At 35.3% G+C, this 26792-nt stretch overlaps 1 protein-coding gene across 34 annotated transcripts in view; it reads left to right on the forward strand.

Moving 5' to 3' along the window:
- Positions 1-26792, forward strand: part of TCF4 (transcription factor 4) — a 345626-nt gene that overhangs the window by 210406 nt on the left and 108428 nt on the right. For 21 of the 34 annotated variants that reach the window (XM_019722094.2, XM_019722107.2, XM_074339930.1 and 18 more), the window contains 2 exons: positions 5536-5665; positions 6123-6172. The exons of 4 other annotated variants lie outside the window; for them this stretch is intronic. In XM_019722094.2, the coding sequence (XP_019577653.1) occupies positions 5536-5665; positions 6123-6172 (180 nt within the window). Of the gene's footprint in view, positions 1-4704; positions 4723-5535; positions 5666-6122; positions 6173-26792 lie in introns of those variants that run through there. 9 more of the 34 variants (XM_074339920.1, XM_074339923.1, XM_019722047.2 and 6 more) reach the window with 2 other exon arrangements.

The raw sequence follows: 26792 nt of genomic DNA on the forward strand, positions 1-26792 counted from the left end.
GTATACTTCTCCACTGAAAGTGGAATAGAGTATCTGACTGACAGCCATTCACAACTCTTGAGGAATCTTTTATACAATCATCAATGGATTGTAATATGGGACTGTGAATTGGAGGGACCGGGGAAGGAGGGTAACTATGGGCTAGACACCAGCTCTGCTGGACATTTTACATATGTTGTCTCATCTGCTGCTGGTAACACTGTGATAGGGCTTTCATTATTCCCTTTATACAGAGGAGGGGAATATGGTTGAAAGCAGTTGCAGAACTAACCCCCAGTCATATTGCTTGTGTGCCTCTGAGCTAGGGCTCCAGCTGATGTGTCCAACTCGTACCCTCCCTCTTTCCTTAGGAGGTTGAGATTCTACTTCTGACTGGTTACAATGTGCAGTTCACGTTTACAGTAGAAATGGAAAACGCTGACCGAAAGCCCTTAAAAGAACGTTTTTGCGACATGATAATTTTAATACTCTGCCTTTCTCTGCAGCACAGTAGCAATCTGTGAAGCCCCTGATTATGAAAGTTACCCTGCCATCTTTTCTTCCTAAATATCCTGAGTTCTCTTTTGTTGAAACCAAGCATAAGACAGAAATCAAAATACACCAAAAAGGCACATTCCAGGACCTTCAGGCTCAGGAGTAAAAGCTGTCCAAAGGCTGACCTTCAGTTTTGAGCTCTGAAGTTAAAAAGTGGACAGGTGGAAATATTGTGTTCTTCATTGCCCTTTGGTGCAAGATATATTCTATGTTGCAGAGTAAGTGCCAACCGCAGCAAAATGACCGTCCCCTCCTGCTACTATAGAAAGTCAGCAATGGCCCTTCTGTGGTCAAAATGGCAAATTCAGCAGCAGCTATTCGATAGGGATTTGCAAAAACTTCCCTGTGGCTGTTAGGAATCTTATTCAGCAGTGTCTTTCAAAACCCAATTCTGTGCAGAATGAACTCTGTAGAAATGACCTCAGTTGTGATTTTAAAAGTGTTTTCAATAAATCTAATTTGTAATGTTTCTCAGCATGTATTTTGCACTCAGCACTGTGAAGTCGATTAGGTACCTGTACATATATCCAGTATTCGTAAGTTTTATTGTGGTTCAGAATTTTCTTTCCATATTCACGTAAAGCTTACCAAAATTCCTGGCTTTAGAGAGTCAGTTCGCCATACAAAGCCACTATACATCACTTAGGTTTGTGATGAAAGAATGGAATTGCAGCTGTGTGAGTACTAGAATACCCAAACATGAATTAGACTCACAAGCATTTGGCAATAGTTCAGAAAAGGAGCTTAATCTGGTTTCATCTGAGACTGCTTTTCTCTGTTCTATAACATCCCCCCAAGATGTTGTGTCTGATATCGGATCACAACGTAATGGGAGTGACGCAAAATCAGAGAAAGCCCTAAGAAACCAGGGGCACATTTGCCTTTCCCCAGAGATTTTTTTTTCTCTTCTACTTCTTTTTGTTCCTCTCCCAGATTTCAACTCTGAAATTCAGGGTCATTCACCTATTAGATGAATTAATTATAAGCCCAAAAGCAGCATTCATCGTACTCTGATCTCACTCATATCTATAATTAAGGGTAAATATAATCTTCCTTTTTAGAAATGTGCCACCCACCCATTACATTTAAAGTGCTGACTGAAATGAAATAATAGTTCACAGAAAGATGATTTTAGTTTAAGAAGAAAAAAGTTGATAAATTAAGCTTGAAGCAGTTAGTTCTATTTTTGATTACCATTCAGTTATAAATCTAATTTGAGATATATGCTGCTTTTCTGTTACTCAAGTTTAATTCATGGTTTGCATTCTCGGTTGCATAAGCAAAGAGTTCAGTGGTTGATCAAGGATGTTAAAAAGCTTCCCCCAAAAGAAATGGGGGCCAGGTTGAGAATGTGTTCGAAAGGCAGTCTGAAACCCAGATCTGATGTAAAAGCAACAAAAATTTTAATTGAAAGGGACCCTCACAGAATGCTGCACTTGGCATGTCAGTGGCTGTGTTGGGACTGGCTCTGCTGAAGAATTGGCTGCAGGGGGTGGACCCCAAAATATTTAAACCTGATCGACAAAGTCAGCCTATTTTGTTCTTTGGTTAGGGTATTTTGAGTCTTAAAATTGTCTTTCAAGAAAATAAGGACTGAACAAGGGGAAGGGCTCGTCTCATCACATTTCAGACAGTTAAACAAAATGCTAAACTATGGGTTTAAGATTTACAGGTTAGCTCTTCAAGATGCCACATCTTGCTTCCAGTGTTTCCTGGCAGATGCGGGCAGCTTTCTACTGGGACCCAGCATAACCGCAGAGCATGAGCTTGCACAATGTCAGAAACCTAAAACCTTTGTAATCCTATTTAAGGCAAACGAGAATGTGCCCGTTTTAAAAGTATACTTTAGCTTTCAAACTTAACTTTTATTAACCATAAATGTGTCTTTATATACATACATATGTATATATTTGTGTAGGTAAATTCATAGATAAATGAATTCCTTATCCACTTTATGCAATATTTAATTTAGCTTATTAAATTGAATGCCATTAACTTTTTAAAATTCATAAACTCAGGTTTTTCAGCTGCTGGAAAATTTTTTATCTTATTGCTACAGAGAGTTAAGTGTGTGACATAAAGGCCAAACAATAGTAAATGGTCATTGTTCATTTCACAAGTATACTCTACAATAACAACACATATTTTTTATCTTAATTTTCCCGGGGGGGTGGGGTGGTTAGGGCCCCCTTAAGTGTGAGGAAATGCTTATTTTTGTTGCATTAGAAGAATGATTCCATTGTCTGAGTGAAAAATAAAAAGGAACAAACAGGTCTAAAAAGATAGAAACAGGAATGTGCTTTGTAAAAAAAAAAAAAGAAAGATTAGCACAAGCCACTAAATGTTTGTAAGCGCTGTCTGGTCTTAGTACTAAGTCACTCTAACGTAGTTCATGTGGCTGGCTGTACATGCGAGAGTTGTATGCATGATTTATTTGCAACTGGCCCATGAAATGATTTTATTTTAAATTAACAACAATAAGGTCAGCCACAGGCAGTTAGCTCTCTTCTAGTTACCATTTTATATTTTTCACAGCTCTATGGTGAATGCTGCTAAAGTACGGTATAACAACCTTGTTCGTTTTTAGTGTGACCTATTGACTACATCTATCTACTTTCTTGGGAGTGAAAACCTTTGCCACCAGGACCAACAAAATAAATCAATGGTTAAGCTCCTTAAAAAGACAAATAAAGATTTCAACATATTTGCTCAGCCCTTTTCTAAATGTTTTATATCATTTTAGAAAAAGGAAAATGAAGAGGGTATTACCTATCTCCAATACTAAGTCATCCACGGTTACCAACAGACGAAGGGCAGTAGGGGAGGACACAGAGGGAAAAAGGGGTCAAACAGATGGTGAGCACACAATGGATATACAGATAGCACAGTATAAAGTTGTACACCGGAAATTTATATAGTGTCATTAACCAATGTTACCCCAATACATTTCCTTAAAAAATAAGATACCAAAAAAAATTATCAATTGTATCATTTTCAAACTCCTGTTTCCAATGAAATGAAGACTCATTTGTAGATTTACCAAACTAGAACGAGGTTGTGATTTTAAATCGTTCAGTTTTATTGATGGAAATTTCAAAGAAATCTGGGATATGCATTTGGACTTAAATAAATACAGACTTTGTTAATAAGATTTACCAAGAGTGAAATTTTGAGTTGAGATTCTAAAATGTTGGAATGCCAGTCCTAAAATGACAAAGAAATCACTTGATGTTCCGCTGTTGGATTTCTGACTTGTAGAAAACTTTTATTATAAAGAGCTCTGTATTTTAGTTTGTCATTGTATGGCATTTTGATATCCTAAATTCAGAAGAGGCAATAGTTGAGCATGCAGATGTCAGATTTTTTTCTGGTAAATAATCTGGTTTTTATTAGGTGTTTATGTGGTAAATATTAAGATACTTGCAGTGAGTTTATTACTCAAAATGTACTTCCAACTTAAAGTCTCATCCTTGAAGTTTTATTTTAAACTAAGGTTTATTATGTATCTCTTCGAAAAGTCTTAAACTGGAATCAGCAAAGGCAAGCTTGTCAGTAACTGATTAGTCCTTTATAGATTACTCATCCAGCACTGAAAAAAATCCCTTAAAATGGAGAGGTTCTCTTTATGATATTTAGCTATATGGCGGTGGAAAGGGGAGGCTTGAATTTTTGATTTTCCAGCTTATGGGTCATATTTGACCAACTGCTTTCACTAGAAGACATGCCACTTTGTTGAGCTATTTAGGAATCAAAAAGACTGTCTTAATTTAAAACAAGGACCCTTTGTTTTAGTTGGTGACTGCCTTGTGAAATTTTTCAGTTCTCAGCGGGTTAACCAGGGAACAGGGGCAGAGTCATAATTGGCCTATTTAGAGTATTTTGCATGTGAATAGTGTGTTAGTGAAGCATCCCTAAGTCTGTTGTGAGTGACATGGTGATTAGAATTTAGATTAGGGAAAACACATTCTGTACTTTATCAAGGACAGTAATTAGTTCAGTCAGTAAAAGTTGATTACAAGTAACGATAAAGTTAGATTTTTAGTACTTAATTTTAAAATTTCTTTATTAAATAGTAAATTTGTTCTTAATATAAATGGTAGTATCTACACTTGTTTTCTTGCATATCAGAATAATTAAAAGAACAATGTGTTCAATGCAGAGTATAATCAGGCGATTTATATGTTATGGGTAAGTTTCTATGCATTTTTTAGAAAATGTAATATTATTATATAATCTTTCATATGTCATCATTTTCGAAGGTTTAGTAATTTGTCACACTGTGATCAGTTAATGATATTTGTGAAAGTTTTCCAGTGTTCAGATAAATGTTTAATCTGTGGGGATGTGTTTCAGCCTCCGATAGTCCTCAAGAGGGCATTCTAAAGTCTTTTAATTTGTTCCTGTTAGCTTCGAATGCCTACTATTTCTATAATTTTGGAAGTTAGTGTGAAGGTCTGAATTTCCTCCTGGTTCAGCTGGCATTTTCTGTTCTGTGGGTGGCGTGTGAATGTGTGGAGGGTCAGGCCATACCAGTGCAAAGGCAGAGACGGGAGCCCCTACATTCACCCCCAACGGAAGCCGCCCGGCAAGTCCTGTGCGTTCGAAAAATCAAAGTCTTCTTGGTTCTTGTTAAGGAAGGGCGTGAATAGTTCCCAGATATGAGCCTAAGTCTAGATAAAGAAAACATTAGTCTTACATAAGTGCCCTTTTCCTATAAAATTAAAACGTTAGTTAGTCCTCTTAAAAGATTAAAAGATTGCTTTAAAGGGAATCACCTTCTACCTCCCTCTCCAAAGTAGAGTATTAAAAAATTCACATAGTTTATGCTAGCTTCTGAGACCGCTTTTCTTTTTCTTTTAGTTTCGTTGTGTTTTAATTGTTTCAGCTTAGCAGATGCTGTTTTCTTTATTATGTTGGTTTAAGTACTAACAATCAGTTGGGGGGTGGTGAATGTGAAAAATTAACCTGATAATGTTTGTTTTCCCTTTTTTAACCTTTTAGCAGAGTCTCCTTGGAGGTGACATGGATATGGGCAACCCAGGAACCCTTTCGCCCACCAAACCTGGTTCCCAGTATTATCCGTATTCTAGCAATAACCCCCGAAGGAGGCCTCTTCACAGTAGTGCCATGGGTAGGTATTCCTCTGTCTGACGCCTGAGTGACTATTAGTAGTCTTTTTCTTTCTTTCTTCCTTTTTAAATACCATCTCATCCTACCCTCACTCCCCACAAAGAGGAAAAAAAACCAAAAAACATAAAATTTTGCTCAGTTGTCAGGCTCATGACTCCCCCTCAGTAGGACATTGGGTGGGTATGCTAACAACTTGTAAGTAGCAGGAGAACCGTTTTGGTGTAACGCTCATTTCTTGTGTTGTCTTGGCTGCCCTTTTAAGAAACAATGACGGCATTAAAAAGTGAAAAAGGCAGAAATTGATTTCTGTCAGAATAAAAGATGAACGTGGTACCGACATTTTGGTCAAGTAACGATTTAAGAAAATCCGGTCTAATCTAAATGGCTTCGTGGTTTAATCTGCTTTAGTTAGGAAAAGGGGCATGCGGGGAGCTCACAGCCTCTTCATTTTCTTTCAGAGGTACAGACAAAGAAAGTTCGCAAAGTTCCTCCAGGTTTGCCATCTTCAGTAAGTACTGCTTGTTTCTGCTTTGTATATTGTTTATTTCTGTTCTGTTTTGTGAGATGCGAGGGCGATAAGAGTAAATGAGGTTCCATGCCCCAGAGCAGCATGTTTATCTAGAATGTGGAGGAGGAAGGAGTGATCTGCACGTCCAGCCACCTGACCCAGGTTGGAGTGATTAATGGCATATCCTGGAAGACTGGGTGGTTGTGTTGATATTCAGCAGGTTAAGCTCTGACGAGAGCCCTGAAAAGGTGCCTGAAGTTGGAGGAGTTTTACCTGTACAGAGCTTTCAAGAGAATGAGTATTAGTTTCATGTGTTGGTTAAATTCTTTGTCAGTATTATGATGATTTATGGATTTGCATGCGAAAGGAGATTTGTGGAGAGGATTTAGGAAAAATTTACATGGGTTTCAGCCCAGAGTGCAGGGAGAATGTCTCTATTTTCTAGAGAGGTTGCTGAATAGAGAGAATGCAAAGGTAGCTGCATCAGTAGCCATTTGTGTCTGGAATGCCAGGTGACAACTAGAAAAATCCAGCTGTAACCAAAAGCATTCTGGGTCTTTTTGAATCGCTGGAGCTGTATGCAGGAGGGGCTGAGGTCCTTCCAGTCCCCAGTTAGCAAACGGTGGTTGTGATCACAACTAAATTCGTATCTTATTTTCAATTCTTATATATATTTTTAAATTTGAGGTCCTAGATCACTTCATTGAATTTTGTTTAAAACTGGTCTGTGTCTAATAATTTCCTCCTTATGTAGAATAAAAATATGAGTTCCTCCCTTCTTTCTTTGTTACCTTCTCCTTTTTGCCTTTTATCCACTCTCTCTTCCTTCCTGCCCATAAGATAGATATTTTAATTTAATTCTGTGTTCTAAGGGCACTATTATTCTTTGAAAATAATGCTAATGAGCCTTATTATAAGTTCTTATTCTCTAAAATAAAATTTTATTTTGATTTCTGAAAATATATGAGTAATCAATACTTGCATATTAGTTTTATTTCATTTTTAATAAGTTGCAAGAGTAACAGTTTTGCAAATGTGCTAAAGTTAACCCAAACACCTCTGTATTTGAGCTGATTTCAGTTCAGTTCATCCAAAAAAATTGATAAGTGAATATATCAGAATATTTCTCATCAGGAAAAAAATACAAATTGTATATGCTGATCATCACAAATGTGGTAATGTTCAAGAGGCATCACAAAATTATCCATAAATAAAGAAAAACATTGTGTAAATATAAAATAGTCACTTTGGACTACCAATAAGTGACTTAAAAATGGATTGAGTGGTTCATCCTTTGATTTTCTCTCTTGCATTGAAATTGGCTACTGTCCCCTCAGGTTTTTATAAGTATATTTTAAGCTTGAAGTTTGTGGTGGATTTAATGTAGATGAAACTTTAGCTTTTAATAGCTTTTATGACAACTTCAAATGATATAGCCCTCACAGCTGTTTACATTTTAAACATGCCTGAACCTAATACGGACAGTATTAAATACAATAAGTGAACCTTTGAATGTTCTGAAATGTAGAATAGCTCTGTGCTCTAATAGCCATGCAAAACTTAAGCCCAGAATACCCTATTTATACCTCATATTCACATAAATTTTGTTTTTCCCAATGCTAAAATAATGCAGAAATCTACACAATTTCTAAGGAGTGTTTTGGTGTGGCATTGGATATTATCTTTCTGTTTAATCATTGTTACCAACATTTTTCATAATTCATTGTAAATTTTTAAGTATTTCCATGGAAATTTTCAGTAGCATAGTTTTTCTTTGCTATTAAGAGACTTTATGTGTTGCTGCTATGTTGTCATATGTTCAGAAATATAAAAATATCTTCCCTTTCTTCCCAGTAAATCTGCACTTGGAAATTTAGTTTGTATCATTGAATTTTTGGTTTTTGGTGGTCAGTTTCGGATTCATTCCTAGAAAATTTATCTTGGCTAAATGTTTTAATTGTCCTTATGGTACATTTTGGTAAATAGAGTCCCTTTTTTGAAAGACAAGAAGGGAAGTTCGATTGAAATGGAAATTTTACCGTTGTTATTTTTGTTTGTTTGTTTTTGTTTTAATTGAGAAGAATAAGATAGTTTGGTTGATTTTAGAATCCAGTCATCTATTGATTGTCATTACTTAAAAAAAAACAAACTCAGCTCTGTTTAAATAGCAGTTTAACTTAGTTTGCAATAGCTTTGTGGTGTGCATTGATTACATGCCTTACCACCACACAAAATGTTTATTTCATTTTGACCCAGAGGTGGTCTGTATGGGACACTATTAACACTTTTGCCCCCATACATCTATATTTCTATAGTTTTAGGTCTGTCCTATGGTTTTTCTCTTTTTAAGCTTAAATAAAATTATGAATATTTATTTGACCAAAGATACCTCTAAAACTTGCTTCAATATGTATGAATATTTTTATAACAAATAAGGAAAAATTGCGGGTGATAAAAGGTGTCTTTTGGAGTGATTATGACTAGATAAAGACATTTATATGTTTTCTTCCATACATATTTACCATGATAAATAGTAATAAATCTGTCACAATCTGTTGTGTCAACTCACTTTTTCTTTTCAAAATGGGCTCTTTCTCTTTCTTAAGATAAAACAAAGAACATTTTAAACTGTAACATCTGTAATCAGATATTATTTATGACACGACTGTGGCATGGAGGCTGGACTTCTTTTGCCTCCATTAGGCTGGATCTTCACAGGAAATCAGGAGAGTGAGGGACTTGCCTGGCCCTGTTTTTGAAAATACTGCAGCATCTGTGGGAGAGAGAAAACATAGCCTGGCCCTACATCATACCATGGATCTGGCAGGCTCCTTAAATGTGTGTGTGTGTACTGTGTGCTGCTTCTAGGGACCTCAAGTCACTGTAGAAGCATGACTGAGAGGATGGCAAAAGAACCATCCTGCAGGGTCTGTGGCACAGGCGCAGTGGAGGGGAGGAAGTCTGCCCCCCTGGAGAACAGAGGCCTGTAGTTAGGGCTAGGGTGATGTTTTGTTAAAGGAAAGGATGTGTGAAATGCCAACTCTCTAATTGCCCACCAGAGCCCTCCTTAGCACATACAGTAGAACATTTTCATGTTCTCTGTTCAAGTTTTAGTATGTTGCTCTTTTCAGTCACATCCCAGTTTCGTGTAGCCTTTAGCTTTTTTTTTAATGAGACTTTAGTAATAAAGCTTTGTCTTTTGTTGATGCCAGAATTTGCTTTTCCTATGTAATTTCTTGTATCTACTTGTGAACTTACTGTTTGATTTCTACATCTCGGTTTTCTTTTTTAAAGCATGTATCACCTTAAACTTAATATTTTTCGACTCTACAGCTCTTCCCAGCAAATTTCTTATCTTTGCATAACCTGATAATCGTACATATTAAATCATGAGTTCATGCAGAAAACAATATACCACATTAAATAGCATTGTTTTTGAAAAATGATGCATGTTTCTTAGAAACTAACATGGAAGCATTCAAATATAGAAAGCAAAAAAATTTTCATACTGCGTAGTTTTAAAATATTTTTTCCAAACACACAGGAAAAACACAAAGAAATAAACAAAGTTATTGCCTTTCAGAAACATTGTTATACCCACGAATATGTAAACACATAAGACCTTCATGTTCTTATAATTTGGAATGTTTCAAAGTTTTACCGGAAACTGTTAATAACTACAACCGTTCCACTTCAAACATTGGTGGAATTTGTCTCCACTTCTAATCCAGTTTTGAAACTTCAATGATCTCACTATCAGCTGAAATCCCTGGAATTTTAGCATTCTCTGAAAGTCAGAAGTTTTATCCTTAGAAATAGTTTACAAACTCCCGTGTCACTAATAATCATTTTTTTCAAATTGTACTTTTCAGTAAAGTCTACTTTCTGTCTGGAATTTTAATTTTTTGTTTGTTTTTTGGTTTTTAAATTGAGTAGGATCCCCCAAACTCTGTAGTGAGTGTCAGAGATAATTTTGAGCATGGATTTTAAGGAAAATCATCTCTACTATCATAAATATTCTAAAATAAAATTTGGGACCTCCAAGAAAATTTGAGATATGAGTTAATCATTAGGTGGATTTGAAAAATAAAAGTGTGTATGAGAAACCAGATTCACCAGTTTTCATAAGGCAAGAATTCTAAATAAAATAAAATAAAATAAAAACAAAGTTCGGATGAGACTTTCTTTTATAGAAGAAATTATTAGGCGTATAAGAGAAAGATAGCTAATGCTGAGGACATTAAATTTTCTCAAATTCTTGAAGAAATCACAGTTTAAAAGAGAAGTTGGTAAATTGTTTATTCCTTGTTAGAGGCCCAGATCAAATTATATGTGATAAAAAAAAACATCAGTACATAAAATAATAATTCCCCCATCACTTTTGAAACTGATCACAAGGAAATCACAATGATGCGTTATCATGTCAACTAAATTTTAACTTGAGTGGTAATACAACTTCCGTTAAAATGAAATTTATATTAACTTTAAAATGAGCTGTCATTCACCTGGGCTCCATTCTGAGTAGAGAAGTCTAGAAGTAGCCTGTTGTGTAAGGCGATATATAAAAGGAGGGGCCTTTTCAAGGTTTATCCTTGCAGAGGTAGATACTGTGTAAAAAAAAGTATAACTGTAGATGTTTACATTAAAATATCAGGATAGCTCACGATGTTCAACTTTAATCTTAGTATGCTCATTTTCCAATTAAAGATAATGAAATACGAAGTTTGAATATTAAAATTATGCCTACTTATTATGAAAATGTATAGGCAGGAAGGAGGTGAAGGATAATGCATGCCTTAAATCATCCCAAATAGGATAAAGTTATCATTCACACAGTTTATATAGAATATGTAATGTGACGCAGAGGAAGAGCTTGAAAGTTGAGAAAATATTCGTCACAAAGAACTAGTTATTATTTTGTGCAGTTAATAGTGAATTCAGTGAACTTCAAAAGTTCAGCATACTGGTTGTTTCTTTGAAAATCAATCTTTGCAGTTAGAAGTTATCGAGGTTATGCTTTTTATGAATGGCTGGTTATGAAACAAATACGGGAGAATCTCTATATTTAAATTTCATTGTGGGTTCTTATTCCATTAAAACTATTTTAAAAAGATTACTAGATTCTTGTATATATGCAACATATACACCATTCGGTATTCCAGTCTGTCAGGAGCTTGTTAAAATTTGCTATATTTTTGTTTAGAATTTTGGAATAATGATGTATTCCTCTGTCCTTTCTGTCTGCAAAGCCAGTCCTGCCTCCTCACCCCCCTTAAAAAAGATTTCTTTTAGTGTTCATATTTCAACTATAAAGTCAGAAGAAATATAAGAGAAGGAAAACAAAAAAGTTAACTGTGCGTGAAAGGTTTGTGTATCTGTGAGTTCTTCTGGATTGTCTTTCCAAATGAAAAGGCTATATATGCCTCAGACACTCAAGCAAAACACAGTTACCTTGTTTCCTCCACAATAAAGATGCCTTCTGGCCAGCTTTGTCTGATAATTGTACTCAGCAGACTTTTCTAGGGTGGTATGAATGATATATCTCCTCTATCCCCGTGTCTTTTTTTAAACCAAGTTTTCAATATACTATTTCACCTGCTAAGATTATCAGGATTTCTGTTAAGATTTCAACACCTGGATCAATAGCATTTAGTGTAAAACTGCTCATTTGTTGAGAAAGGAGAAGTGCATTTCAAGGAACTCTCGTTTTGAACTTTATTTTATCACTTTCCCTGAAGAGTATATTTTGGTGTCAAGTCTTGGGCTGCATCTTAGTGGTTTAATTACTAAGAAATCTTAAAGAAGCCACTGCAAGGCTGCTTTACCTAGAGAGAGAACGGTAACAGGGCTTGCATGTATTTTGAAATTATAAAATCTTGTTCTGTTTCTGGCTTAACTGTGGATTTATTTTATATTTGTGGAATAATATAGATGCTTGGCTTAACGTTTGGTTGACTACCATATTTTAAAACTTTTGCTATTTCATTGATTGAAACATTCATTTTATTTTCTAACATAGTGATTTTTTTTCTCTCATTTTTTCCCCCGATCATTGACAATTTCTGCATTTCCAAGATGTGTTTCCCAGTTTCAGACAATTCTAAAGTTTGAAAGTAAGAAATCAAAGTTCGATAGAACTTAGAGGACTAAATAAGATTCTCTCAGAATATGGAGCAGTAACCCTAACAGGAATGAAGAGTCTCTTCAAAAATAGCCAAGTTGTATTTTCCTGAGGCACATTAACTTCTGTCAGGCTGTTGACAGACACTTGCTTATTTTTTTTTAATAAATTGCACTGAATTCTCAAGCTGAACATGAAGTTGCATTTCAAAGCGGTAGCATGAGATTCTCAGCCTCCATCTCAGCTGTGCCAGGGTATGTGTGCCCACCAATGTGTGTGCTCATCTTAAAGGAAAAAGAGCTTTTATAAAATGCAATGCAAAATGTATAGTTTTACTTGATTATTTTATCTCAAAACAGCAGCATGTGAATGAATCCTTCCCTCCCCCTTTTTTTTAAGTTACAGCTGTTGCCTAGGTGCAGAGCTGTTTGAGTTTTCTGCTTTGCTTGAGCTTAGACTCCCTCTTCAGAGAAATTAAGGTAGTGCAGAAGATTCTGCATTTTGTAAAATTTCAGGGTTGAAAATATGATTTAAGTTTTGAGGAGAAGTATATATTTCTGTTCTGAAAGAATGGGTAAATTAGATTTTAAAAAGAACATTTTAAGAATCATATTTAAGTGGTTTAGTGACACCCACTATTGTCTCCCTAGTCTAACTTTGTCATCTGAGAAATTAATTAATCATAAATGTGCTACTAGAGTTGAAACTTGATATATAAACACTTACTTCTAGAGTCATCAGAAGAGGATCTGTGTGTATATTACATTTCACTAAATTTATTTTGAGTGTTCAGTGAAACAGAAGATGAGGGACTTTTTTAGTAAAATCCCCTTCATATCAAATTGTAAAGAAAAAATTTTGGTCCGTCGCTAGAATTCAGTTGTGTTTTCAATGTTTCAGTTATTAAAAGGCATTTCCTTTGTGAAACATGGACTCATATTAGAAAGACATACTTTCTCAGAAAAAATGACCCTTGTGGTACATTCCTTACACAGTACATATAAAAACTGTCACTGTCACCACTTACTGTGACCATTTTAGAAAAACACTGGTTTGGAACAATTCTTTTGATACCATCTGAGAATGAGTACCTAGCCGTCTATAGCAGCCTCCTCCCTCCCAACCCCTATCATTCTAAATATGCCTGCTGGATTATACTTATAATAATATTGTAATGGCTTTCATTCTACCAATTGGCACAGTATATCATTATATCATTAGCTGCTATGAGAAAGCAGTTTCAAGTAGGTGGCTGATTCTTTAGCGTTCATGTTTTCCAGTAACCCTGTTTGGGGAATTTGGTTGTTTCACAAGTGCTCAGGTGTATTAACCCAGGGTACAATAATATTTTCTGGCTCGCTCATTATGAAACGAACATGAAGCACAAAAGAATTCAATAATATATGGGGTATAAAACCTGAGGCTTTAGCATAAGGAAGTCTAATAACTTGCAATGTTAGCAGATGGGCTAAAAATAAAATTTGTCTAAGGATGAAGTGGTAGCACTACACTCATTTCTCATTACTACTGAAGCTGAGGTTTGAAAAGAATGTTCGTGGCCTAGTGATTAAGATTTGTTCAATCAGTTTGAATTTTTCAAACTATTAAGCTAAACAGAAAGTAAACCTCCTCCTGTAACTCTTGTACTGTTTGAAAGTGTTGTTATGTAATAAAAAAGGTACCAATTCTGCCATTTAATACTAAGACATATGCTTCATGAGTGAAATGTTCTTACCAAAGCTTATAGGTTCCTCATATAGTACCTTTTTGTGAATTTTGTTTTTAGATGTGTGTAAGATATTGCCACACACAATCTGTAGCGGAATTTTTAGTGCTGGGCAAAAGAAAACAGAATTAAGTATATTTGTTATGGCCATATCATTGGCATTACAAAATTCAAACCCCACTGAGTAATTATTTTACATACAATGCTATTTTGTTTTTCCTTTAATAAATTGCATCCACTGTCTAGCTGTTAAGAGGAACCCTATAATAAACTGTGAGTACCCAGGTGGGAGGAGGGGAAAAGCATTTTCAGAAGTTTTCATTCATTCGTTTCTTTCTTCATTTATACTCATTCAAAGTGTATTCAACTAAACTACAAAGTAGACACACCTTGTATCATTGAACATTTCATTCTCTTCCATGTACCCTTTATTTAAATCATGAAGCTTCACTAATACGGTTCTTCATGTTTAAAGAAATTCTCAGTGCTGTGTCACTCATATCCCAATTTGTGGGAGTGGCTATAGCATTTTAAAGAGCATTAAGTCTGGCCTTTTGAGAAAGTTGTGCAATCAAAAAATAAAACAACATACGCAGTATGACACAGGGACTTTTTATCTTTTAGGCTTATTGTTGTGACACAAAGTTGCCTTACTCACTTGTAACCAACTCGAAGAAGGTTAAGGGTCTATTTTTACATACATCATTTTTGTCCTATGGAAGCTAAACTCATTGCCTTATGAGAGGCATATTATTTTGAAATATATTTCCAATGAATGAAGAATATAGCAATAAAAGTTGTATAGCAGGATAGAAATAACACTAGAAATAAAGAGATCTCCCCAATTTAATGTCTGATATTCTCTACTTATCCAGTGGCCTTGGTCAGGTCACAAACCTATTTCATGGTCTATAAAATAGGTATAAATAGTGCCTGCTTAATGAGACGGTGCTGTCATACTAATAACAAGCCCTTACCATACTGTTTCCTCTGTGCCAGACGCTGAGCACTTTGCATCTATTATATCATTTAATCCTACAAAAATCCTACGAGCTGGGTACTACTATTTATTCGTGGTTAAGGAAACTGAGACACAGAGGGGTGAAGAAACATGGCCAAGGTAGGTTTGAGACCTGGGCAGTCTGTCTCCAAGGTTCCTGTATCCTTAATGATGGTGCCATGCATCTTATGGCCATTCAGAATCCTTTGCATACCAAAAAGCTCTCTACAGTCTGATTAGTTTTGAGTTAGCAAGTATTTGACGATCTGGAATAAATTAAATATTCAGAAGTTTCATCTCACTGTAGAATGAGTCTCAGTACCTCCAAGTAATCACTAGTTATAAGGTACAACTTCCACCCAGGCAGATCCAGTAGAAAGACTAGACAACCCAAGATAACATTTCTGAAATAGAGACAGTATGGTCTAGTGGTTAAAAGCATGGAATCTGATCAACTTGGTTCTTACTTGGCTGGGTCCCTTATTAGCTATGTGGCTTCAGGTACATTATGTAATGTCCTTGAATTTTTCCCTGAAAAATGAAGAAAATAGATATACCTCCTAAGAATTAATATTATGATAAGTAAATGACAAAATATATATAATGTGCTTGGCATCGTCCTGATGCATTAATCTAAAAAATGATAGCCGCTAATGATAATAATGATAAACACTGGCAATGTTAACATCAACAAAAAGGTAACTACCTTTCTTTTGGCTCTTGAGAAAGGTTTAACATGTAGCTTACTGGAGTCGTGAGCAGCAGAGCAGCTACTAAGACCGGGTTCTAAATTGCATGCAGAAGAATTCTACTTAATGATGGTCACTTGTTTTTTCTGAAGTTATGAAATATTACAAATGCTTTATGTATCTTTTTGTCCTTACAGTAGTGTCTCTATTAGACCAAGACACCTACCCAGTCTTTTTAATAAGACTTCTCACTCTGTGAAGTTTGTGTTTGGAACTATGTGTTGTGTTGGAACTCCATCTTTTTTTTTGCTTTAGAAATGGGACATCAGGCCAAGGGGACAAAATTCCTCATAATAGGATTCCTCCTGCCAATAGTTGGTTTATGCCTAAATCAGCCCTACCGCTAAGTGATAAGGCAATACATGCTTCTTCTTTCATATTCTATCAGTGTTACTCTATAATTGGCTAGAGCCGGGTCTTCCCAAGTGATGCATGAATCCACCTCTGTAGGGCTGGTTCTGGTTCCCTACTGTTTTAGGCCGGGTGTTTTAATTCATCTGGCAAGATGAAGATGTGTTGACTAGGTGGGTAGGTGTGGCAGTTTGTTTCTCTTACAAAGTAAAACACAGTTTGATTTGTTTAGGACTATTTAGGCAAATTTCTAACATGAAACAGGAATATTTATACAGATGTTTTAAGGTAAAATCAAAGAATTTCTGGATTCTGGCCTTTGCTGCATTGTAATGTGTTGTTTCTCAATGCCATTGCTGAATTCATAAAAGTATTTTTGCTTGTCAGCTATGAGAAATTTAAAACAATTTTTTTATAAGGACTGATCAGTTAACTCTTGCATTTAAGGGATAAAAACAAAAAATACACCATGAATGTCTTCCCAGCCAATTTCAATTTACAGAAAAACCAGGCACCACGTTAGGTTCCTCAGGAAAGGTCCCTTTTGGCCGGACCTCTTCTTCATGTCCCCAGGCAGGGACCTATGCATCGGTTCAGAGACAGACTCTTTTCTCTGGGAAGCAGCTAGATCCTGTGGAGCCACCCCTCTTTTGTAGTCATTGCCACCTTGTGGATTACAAAGGATATTGGTTTTTATCAAACTTCCATTTCAATTTGGCTTTTTATGGCAAGTACACGTTGGCAGTGGATCACTGTGTTCCCCACCAAAAGGATCCTCGTTTGTTCAGCAACACCTCACTTCTCCACTCACAGTTCATTTATGATTCTGATGAGAGTGTTTTTTCAGGAAACACACATTTCACTTTTTGACCTAAGAGCATCTGTTAGAATTTTTTTAATACTACTTTGGCATTCTGAAAGTGTTAATGTCTTTCATATCTGTTTAATGTTATTTAGGGATATTTATGATCACCTCTTGGTTACTCAGGGTAAAGTGTGTCGCAATTTTTTTTAAACAGACAGGAAAGCATTCACATGAGGAAACAGATTGCTTTAAACATGTGCTTCCTGTGACAGTAAAAAGAACAAATTAGATTTAACACTGTGTAATGAATGCATAAATGTGTACATTTAAGCTTTTAAAAGCTTTATGTTCAGTTCTGGTCAGAACAAAAATTGAGTCACCTGTAAAAATTAAAGAGGCCTGGGTTACTCTCAGATTCCTGAAATGCCCAGAAATTGAGATCTTCGCCTGATGATGCCTCATTGGAATCATAAAAAGCATGATATGTTAATGTTAGAAAGAACAAGACCGTTTCAGGGAACATTCAGAGGTTAAACCAGGTTAGAGTCTGATTCCGTGCATTTAGCAAAGAAATTTGAATGTGTTGGGGGACAGACGGGGAGGATTTCAGTACCACCTTTGTCCCTCTCTGAGGGTCAGTAAAAAAATCTATTCTTCTGAACCCCAAATAATCCCCTTTCTTTCACGAAAGAAAAATAAGAAAATCTGATGTTTACTTACTGGCATCTACTAAGATTTAATTACATATGAAAAAGACTCCTTTTCTTATGTAATTCAGTTCATGCTCATGTATGCTGGCTGGCAGGAAGTGAATAGAATATGAGTTAATATTTCCAGTTAGATGCGCGTGTTGAATTGGAAGGCATGAATCCTCTCTCCGGAAGAGGCACTTCTCGCCATTGCTTTCTGGGTCCTGTGGATGGTGCGTTTCCTTCCCCTGTGCTTTCAAAGCTAAGGATTTGTGGCACGCTCACCATCCTTCTGGCCAAAGAAGGCTGGGACAGTGTCCCTCAGGGGAGAGCACATAGCTTGGGGACATCTGACTCTCTTATATCGCACACTGAGGTACTAATATCAAAACAGACTGCTTGTCATTGCACGGTGGGGCAGTGCTTTTTTTGGCTGCTGTGGTCGAGATGAAATGGGCAAGCTGTAGTCCGCTTGGCATCAGAATGGGCTAAGGGAAGCTGGGAGATCAGAGTCAGACTGTGAATGCAAGTAACAGCCAATGGTTAACTTCCTTTTTGTGTGTCACTTGGCAGGGATGAGACTGATGGCGATTTTTTTTTTTTTTTTTAACGTGGGTGAGAGTTCAGTGCCCTGGGAAGAGCCGTAGACACTGTTATTGTGCTTCCTCATACAGTTGACTTGTGTTGATTTCTTGAGGCTGCTACAGCTGTTCAAGTGCCAGCTCCAGGAGCTGCAAATATACATGGCCGTCAGACTTCGGATGAAAAAGATCATCAGATGAGAGGAGAGCCACACAAAATCTTCTGCAATCACGAAGGAGTAGTAGGGAAATCCGATTCTTGCAGAAGGCAGTGGAGCCAAAGGATAATATGTGCCTGTGAATGGACACTCCCGGGGATGCAGACACCCAGCGATATTTATGAATTATCGCTACTCCACATCCCTCACCTCCCATCAGAGATTCAGATCAGTTTGGGACTGTCTGGAAAATGCAGAGCTAAAATGGCCAGATTGAATTCAGATGAAATCACCTTCTGCTTTTTTGGGAGGTTGTTGCTCTTGGGTTAGTCGATTATTTTATTTGAAGATTCATTTGGAAGACAGTTTGGGAGAATTTCTAGCGTCCCTCAAGATTTTTCTCCCATTTCTCTGTTTGCAAAGAGCTGTTCCCCAAAGGCAAAAAGAGCGAGTTGCCATCTTGAGGAGTGAATTGTATGTTTAGTGAACACCAAATGGTCTCAAAGTTGCCCTAGAATTTTCAATATATCTAGTTGGTTTTAAATACTGTTTATTCCTCTAACCATTTGTGCAGGATATCAGTGAGATGACCAACTTCTGACAACCCTAAAAGCAGGGAAGGAAGCTTAGAAATAGAATGCCATTTGTCTGGTAATTAGAGTGTATCTCTTAAGAGTTTGAGAGAATTCTGATTAACCTTTCTGTTCCCACATTCTCACATAAAATTAGCACACCTTTTAAATTATTATCTAGTATTTAAACACATATTTTTGAGTCCTAGTGCAACAGGTTCTGGAGACACTAAAAGTGTGTTATAGGTTTCTAAAAAACTTCATTTTTCTTACATTTTAAATGTTCTGTTTGTGCAAAATTTCGAGAATCACCATAAGGGCTTCTTTGCATTTTTAATTTAGTAACTAACATATGAATAAATTTGCATATTAATTAGTTGCAGATTAAATCATGCATACATAATTGCCTCCTTACTGTGTTTAATGTTTGTCAAAATCTCCAGCCTGGTTTGATGGATGTCGTATGAAAGATTACAATTTGATGTACCCTTGGAAGTATTTACACCAATAATGCAAGATTCTTAATAGCAGAATTCTCTAGTTATATACAGTTACTAATAAACATGTAAGATAGGTACATGTCCCTTTGACTAAAATTTTTTTTCTTTGCACTGTATCATTTACTATTCATAATCATTAATGCATCTCCTAATTATACAGCATATGTCTGTTAACCCTTTCATTACCGGCCCTCAAGTAGTAGCTTCTTTCTTTTTTAACCCCCTAAAGAAAGCAAAATATTTGATAATGTTCTGAATTTACTGCCTTGCCTTTTACATATTTCTCTGCTAGGATATGGACACACCTCTTTTGCCACTTACTTTCACATACAGCTGAATATTAATATGATCACTTTCTATTTTCCAGTTAAAAACCAAGAAATGAGACCCATGTGCACACATTTGTAGCCGATGGGCTTTCACCTCTCTTTTACCAATGCTGAGAAGAATTCAGATATTTCAGATGCTTCATATTAAATGATAAATTATATGTATATATATTATATGTATCTTACATAATTTATAATATGATATATACATAGTCATTCTATTTAGGAAGGTAATTGTAGGATAAGTAAAATTATTTCAATTGTATTTTATTCCACTTTGAATATTGTAATGCATTTAATGTGCTATCATCAAATACAGGATAGATGTGATTTGTTTTGCACTAAGACTGAGATCTCTGCAGTAGAAACTGACTAGAGAATGGATGCTCTTAATATGACATAGTTAAAAAATACTTATGCCAATAAGTGTTCTTTTTAATTAATTCCTCAGGTATTTAATTTTTTAATTTTTATTTTACTCATGTAAAGAGTAGACCAACTGGCATATCTTTTTTTTTCTTCCTATTTTGATGTCTAAGCTGCTTATCACACTGTATTACCCTGCATTAATGAGTATTCCTACTGTGCAAAATTCTATCAAAAAATGATGGTGTGAATGTCATTTTTAATTGGAAGTTTATACAGTCAAATTTATAGTACACAACAAAAAATATGTACATAGTTCTGCTCCAAGTCTTTTTTAGGCTATTGATCTTTTTAGTTTAAGTGTACATTTTTATCAGTCTGACTTCAAATTTAGTTTGAGAATATGGACAAGTATTATCAAGTTTGTATTAGTACCAATTTGGTGGGAAAAGGGAAACTAAGGCACAGGGCAATTGTAATGACTTTTATTTATAACAGGAATAAATATAGGAACTATCAAGAGTCTAATTTCAGGCATCCCTTTTAAACATGAAAACTTGCTGACCAATTTTCTCTGTTCCACAGAAGTCATAATAGCTGATTTCTGACTATTTTATTGTTGAAAGTCTTATATTTATATGCTTAGTAAAGAGACAAAGGTGAAAATGCATCCAAAGCATAAGAAGTTGATTTCCTTTATTTGATTTCTGCACAGGAGAAATAATACCTCCTGGTTGTCTATCTCAGGATCTTTTTTTTTTCCCTAATCACAAGACACAATGAACTTTTCATTGATTTAGCAAAATAGTCTTTTGCAGCGCACGATGTTGCATTATTTAGCAAAGAGAAAAAAGTGAAAGCTGCAAAACTTATAAAATGAAGCAAACAGACCCCAAACATCATATTTATCCACAGCCATTGTGCCTAGGTAATTCAGGGCATATGGTATGTAAATGATATTTGGAGATCCTTGCCAAATCTACACACGACGGGATAAATTAAGGACAGGTTTCCCTGGGTGTAAGTTCCATGATTGTGGCCACACATTCTCTGCGCGGATGTGTTTGTTCTGTTCTTATCTTTCAGCAAGAGCGTCACACAGCATTCAATGGCCAGATCTGGTCCTCAGCCAGCTTCTAAGGCGTTGTTTTTAATTCCTAATAATTGATTTTGTAATTAAATTTAAAAGATAGTAATACCAATTTGTGAAAACTTTCTTCTATACCCACATCTGAAGAGTAAGAGCTTAATATTTCACTAGAATATATTTGGGTATTAACCCATTTAAATGGATATCTTGGACAATGGAAATTGAGTGCCTCTTAACCACTGAGGAAAGGTGTTACTAGTGACTTTTGTCTAGTTAAGATGGTTTCTAGAACAGGAAATGAATTATTTTGAACAGTTAATGATTTTATGTTAACAATATAGCCCAGTCATAATTTATGAATTCAACTTGATAACTCAAATTACTAGTACCACTTATTTTATTTTTGAATTATTATTTTGGACTATATGTTCTCACTTGTAGAAAGTGAGGGCACTCTCCCCTTCCATTTGAAACTTGTTTTAAGTAGCCACAAGTTTATACTACGTCCTTTTTTTTTTTTTTTAATTTTTAATGGAATTTCTTTTCTAGGCTGAGTTTCTTAGCCTATAGTTTTTAATACTTCAAAGTAAGGTCCATTTTGATTTATTTTAGAACTATATAATTGGAGATTTTGACTAGAGATGGTGGCAGATACTTTTCTCCTATGATAAATCATTGACATATAAATAGTTTATTTACTTTGAAGACTCAATTATGAATACAAGACTTATGTGTTATTAATAAAAGTTATTTACAGGGTATTTTAAAGTATGTGGAATATGATTTAGGACATTCCATTGTTTTTATTATTAAGAAGAATGCTTTTATTAAGCCAAGCTATTTTTTTTAAAGGTAATGCTGTTAATATTATGGTTTTATTTGAATTCACAGTTTAGCTCTGCCCCTACTATTATTATTTCATTTATGAAACACAAATAACATTCTAGTTACTGTATGGAAAATGAAATTAGGCACTGTCCTTGTCTATTGCTGTGTAAATTGGCTAAAGTCAGGGGAGAAAAAAGTACCCTTGAAATCAACATAAATCAATGCCACTTGACACAGATCCAGTTTAAAAGTCATGCAAGTGGTCATGGTTCTGGAGAAGTTCATATAATTATTATGCTGTTCATAGTTAGTGAACTCGGATGAAGTTTTGAGCTGATTATTCTATGACTATCTTGGTTCAGTGAAACTACTTTGCATAGCTGAGCTCCCAACTCAACAGAGAGCAGAAACAATATTCACTGGAAAATAATCTCATTCCGCCTTCCAACTTTACTGGGAACTTGAAGTCTTGAAATCAGCAAAATGGATAGTCACTGGAGATTACAGGGTCCTGATTAAATGTATTACACAGTAGGATGGCATGGCCTGAGTTTACTTACATGACGCAAGCACCGTGAATGCCAACATGTTAATCATTGTAGCCACTTACTGAGATTTTATTTTAAATGTCAGCCACTGGACCACATTTAAAGCAAAGCACTTGCACTCTATTCAAAAAAATTAAGGTATGTTAGGAGAAGCAGAGGTGAGTTGAGGATTTTGGTTTTTTATTACTTTATGCAGTTTTTTGGCCAGAACCATAGATAATAAAGATAAAACATCTCAAGTATTAAAACAGTCTGTTTTCATGCACTGTATGATTCAAAATGACAAAGCAGTTTTACATATTTTTGGAAAGAAAAGAATATGAAAAGATAAATGAAATTTGCATCTCTACAGACAACTCTGCATAGCAAATTTAAGATTCTGGCAATTTCCTTACAGACATCTGAAAGTTGGGAATTTGAAAGGAAACCTGGATAGATCCTTAACTATTGCATTGCTACCAGGTGTTTCTATGAGGTCAATAATTAGGAAACTTATAAAAAGGTATAAACAACTAAAATGGTAACTTATTTTACTACCGCTTTCAGATAAAATTTCTTCTTGGTTAAGAATATTGAAAGTATATTAAATGTTTGTGTATTATACTTAGTAAATTTTAAGTAAACCTGACACATTATGCTTGTTTTATAAAAAGGTATGGCTTCTGTGTATCCGAATCTCAAGTGTATTTCAAACCAGTCTTTACAAAATATTAGCGCCTTTCTCTTAGAATTCTAGTGAATAAAATTCTAGTCATCTAATATGTGTATCACAGAGGTAACTGGAAACAGGATACCGTGTTTCCCCGAAAATAAGACCTAGCCAGACAATGAAAATAAGACCTAGCCAGACAATCAGCTCTAATGCATGTTTTGGAGCAAATATTAATATAAGATCCAGTCTTATTTTACTATAATATAAAACCGGGTCTTACATAATATAATATAAGATCGGTTATAGTATAGTATAACAACATAACATAACATAACATAACATAACATAACATAACATAACATAACATAACATAACAACATAACATAATATTATACCAGGTATAATATAATATAATACAATATAATATAATACCAGGTCTTATATTAATTTTTGCTCCAAAAGACGCATTACAGCTGATTGTCCAGCTAGGCCTTATTTTCGGGGAAATGGTAATTTCTATCAGATTGTCAGAAGTGGTCTAGTTCCCCAATGGTTAAAGAACCCTGATAGCACCAGAAGTTGTCGGGGGAGATTGATGATCCTGTATCATCATCTACCCACTTAGCCCTGAATCATCTTAAGGCTCAAGTAGCACATTTAAACATTCAGCAAATATTTACTGCACACTTACTATGTGCCAGGCTACCCGGAGGGTACACAGCAGTGGACCAAAGTTCCTGCCATTGCAAAAATGTATGTAAAGATATACATGGTTGCAAGTAGTTATCCAAGCAAGTGTTCAATTTATAGTGCTTCCTAGGGGCCCAGCACCACTTTGTGGACTAGTCCACTTTGTGGACTAATTATGTAGAGAGACTATGACTCTGAGAATCCAACAATTGATATAATCACACAGTCTATGGTACCAATATAATTTATAATATAGAGATGAAATCAATCACAGGATTTACTATAATTGTTGGTGAGTTTCTCTATCAGCATATTTTTGTTAAGAATGAAATAAAATAACATCTTTTTTTAAGTTTTTTCTTTTTCTTTCTGTAGCACCTAAAATCTAGTTAAATGGAATGTGTTGGAAAGGACAACAAAAAAAGATAAATATGTGGAAATGACATGGAAAGCACCTGCTTCTTTGTTTTGTTTTTGTCTACGTCATTAGGAAATAATGTCCATCCATAGGAGAATATGTTTTCCCCCTAAGAAAATGTTTATAAAACAAAATTTTTAAAGTAGAATACAGATTAAATAAGTAGTAGAGTACCTACCAAGAAAAATTAAAGAATGCATGAGACCAACAGAAGTCCGCATCACACATGCTGAGTGACAGAACAGTATCAGCTCTCAAAAGTGACAATGCATGTATCCATTTTTATATCTTTGGCATATTGTTAGTACTATTAATTATTCCATTGAGAAAATAGCCACACTATTCAAGAGAAAGGAAGATAAATTAGATCCTCCAAGCCCCCTTCTGTGAAGTGTATGTGTAAATGAGTATGCTCTCTGCCAGCCGTGCAAATAAAATTTGGTCCATCCCTAATCTTCAGCAGTTTATAATCTAGGTGAGGGAAAGGCCAGGTTCATAAAATCAAAAATAACAATTACAACATTTGAATACTAGGGAAACAATTCATCATAACTATGTGTATGTATGAGTGTTTTATCAGGATAAAAGTAGGTGTAGCTCCATTTGAAAATTTTTGTCTAATAGTGTGCCCATTTTTCTGTTTCATGAAGACTTGACATTCTCGAATTGAAGTTACAGCTGGCTATAATGTGTTTTTCTGACTTTTCTGACAACCCCGGACTTAACTACTGTCATTGTGGGAAGGAAGGAAATAAATCTCTTTTTGTTCCTCATTCAGTCAATGAGCAAAATGTGATTAAGCTCCTGTTATGTACATGTTCCATTGTGAGAGGATGGGGCAAAGAAAGTTAAATCAAAATCTCTGCTCTTTAAAAGTGCATAATATTTGGGGGCAGTAAAATAGGTACATGATTTATTTAGCAACAACGCATGGAATTAAACTTTGCTGGAGAATTCTGGATTCTAAAATGGTCCTTATCTGGAAGTGACGACAGAACTTGATTCTGAACAGCTGAGAGTTGCAGATCTGTCAGAGGTCACAGATAGGCGATTGAGCTTCTCTCTAGAAGCTTCTGTGTATCTCTTCTCTGTAATTGAGCTTTGGCTTGTTTAAGGGCAGAAACAACTCTTGATTTTCTTTATATTTTCAGGGATTGATTGTCCAGAGATATTTCATAATAATAATAATAATAATAAGCCATAAATTACAGAATTTCAAAGATAGAAAAAAAACCTGTGATGATCACAATTTAACACTTATTTGAAACATATTTACTTATAAAGAAACTGAGATTTGGATTCACCCAGAATTTAAGCCAACATCTTGGTTTCTGACATTATAGTGTTTATCTAATAAGGTGAGAGGACAGCGGTGGGGGTTGGAGGTCTCATCCCCACCCACTTGGTTGGAGAATCAGAAACTTCACTTCTTTCAGAAGTCATTAAAACAACAAAAAATATTTTTTTTTCTTTATTGCTTTTCATGTTTAATAATTATTTACCATTAAATATACACAGTTGTTTTATCATTGTACTAATAATAACAATACAGAAATGCTTAACTCTGAGAAAGTCTTATGGGCATAATTTTTTTAAAGTGTACTTTTTTCCAAAAAGTATGTGAAGCTGATCAGTTAACAATGAACATTACTAGGAGGTAGGAGGGGCACCGACCATGTACAAAATGAGTATGGCCTGAGGAACCCTTATGTTTATTGTGTTTCTGTACCCTCTCCTTGCACCCATTTTCTGTACGGTGGCACTAAGTAGGTAGGTGCCCAAAACCCATAAAGAACATGTTTACAGGCTCTGACAGATGATAGAGAACACGTCACATCCTGCGGCAAAGGAAATGTCCCCCTGGTGATAAGGATGGGAAAGTTGAGCTCTTTCGGATTTTGACTCATACAAAGAAATGTTTAGGTTGTTTTATGTTCATAACCATTTGATAATCATGTTCAAAGAAGGCAAAATGTTGACTGACATTTTGCGAAAAAAATAACCTTGGCAAACAAATAGAAGCAACTTTCATGCTTCTGGTTTGTAAGTACCATAATTTGGCCATTTGGTACTATTAACAGTAATGCTAGTTATGACTCTAAAGACATTCTTTGAAATCAGTTTTTGCCCAACCATAAATGAATGGAAATAAGACCACTGCCGCCATGTGACTTTTGGGCACTCCTTACCCATACCCAATTTGGTTGGCCTAATGTTAGAAGCCAAAATTTATCAATATCAAATGTTTGCCGAACAACTCTCATTTTAAAGCTCTTTGTAGTCAATAAAGGCTTGTGAGTTTATTTCTGTTTTAGTTAGTAGAAGCCCAGAACTTTCCTCAATTGCATCTTACCCATTTTAAAACAATTTCTTTTGGGTTACTCATGGGACTTGTGATAAGCCCTTGACTTAATGGTAAAGATGCAAAACTTGTATCACCTGTCCCT

The sequence above is a fragment of the Rhinolophus sinicus genome, linkage group LG09 (assembly GCF_036562045.2).
Source record: "Rhinolophus sinicus isolate RSC01 linkage group LG09, ASM3656204v1, whole genome shotgun sequence".
NCBI lineage: Eukaryota > Metazoa > Chordata > Mammalia > Chiroptera > Rhinolophidae > Rhinolophus > Rhinolophus sinicus.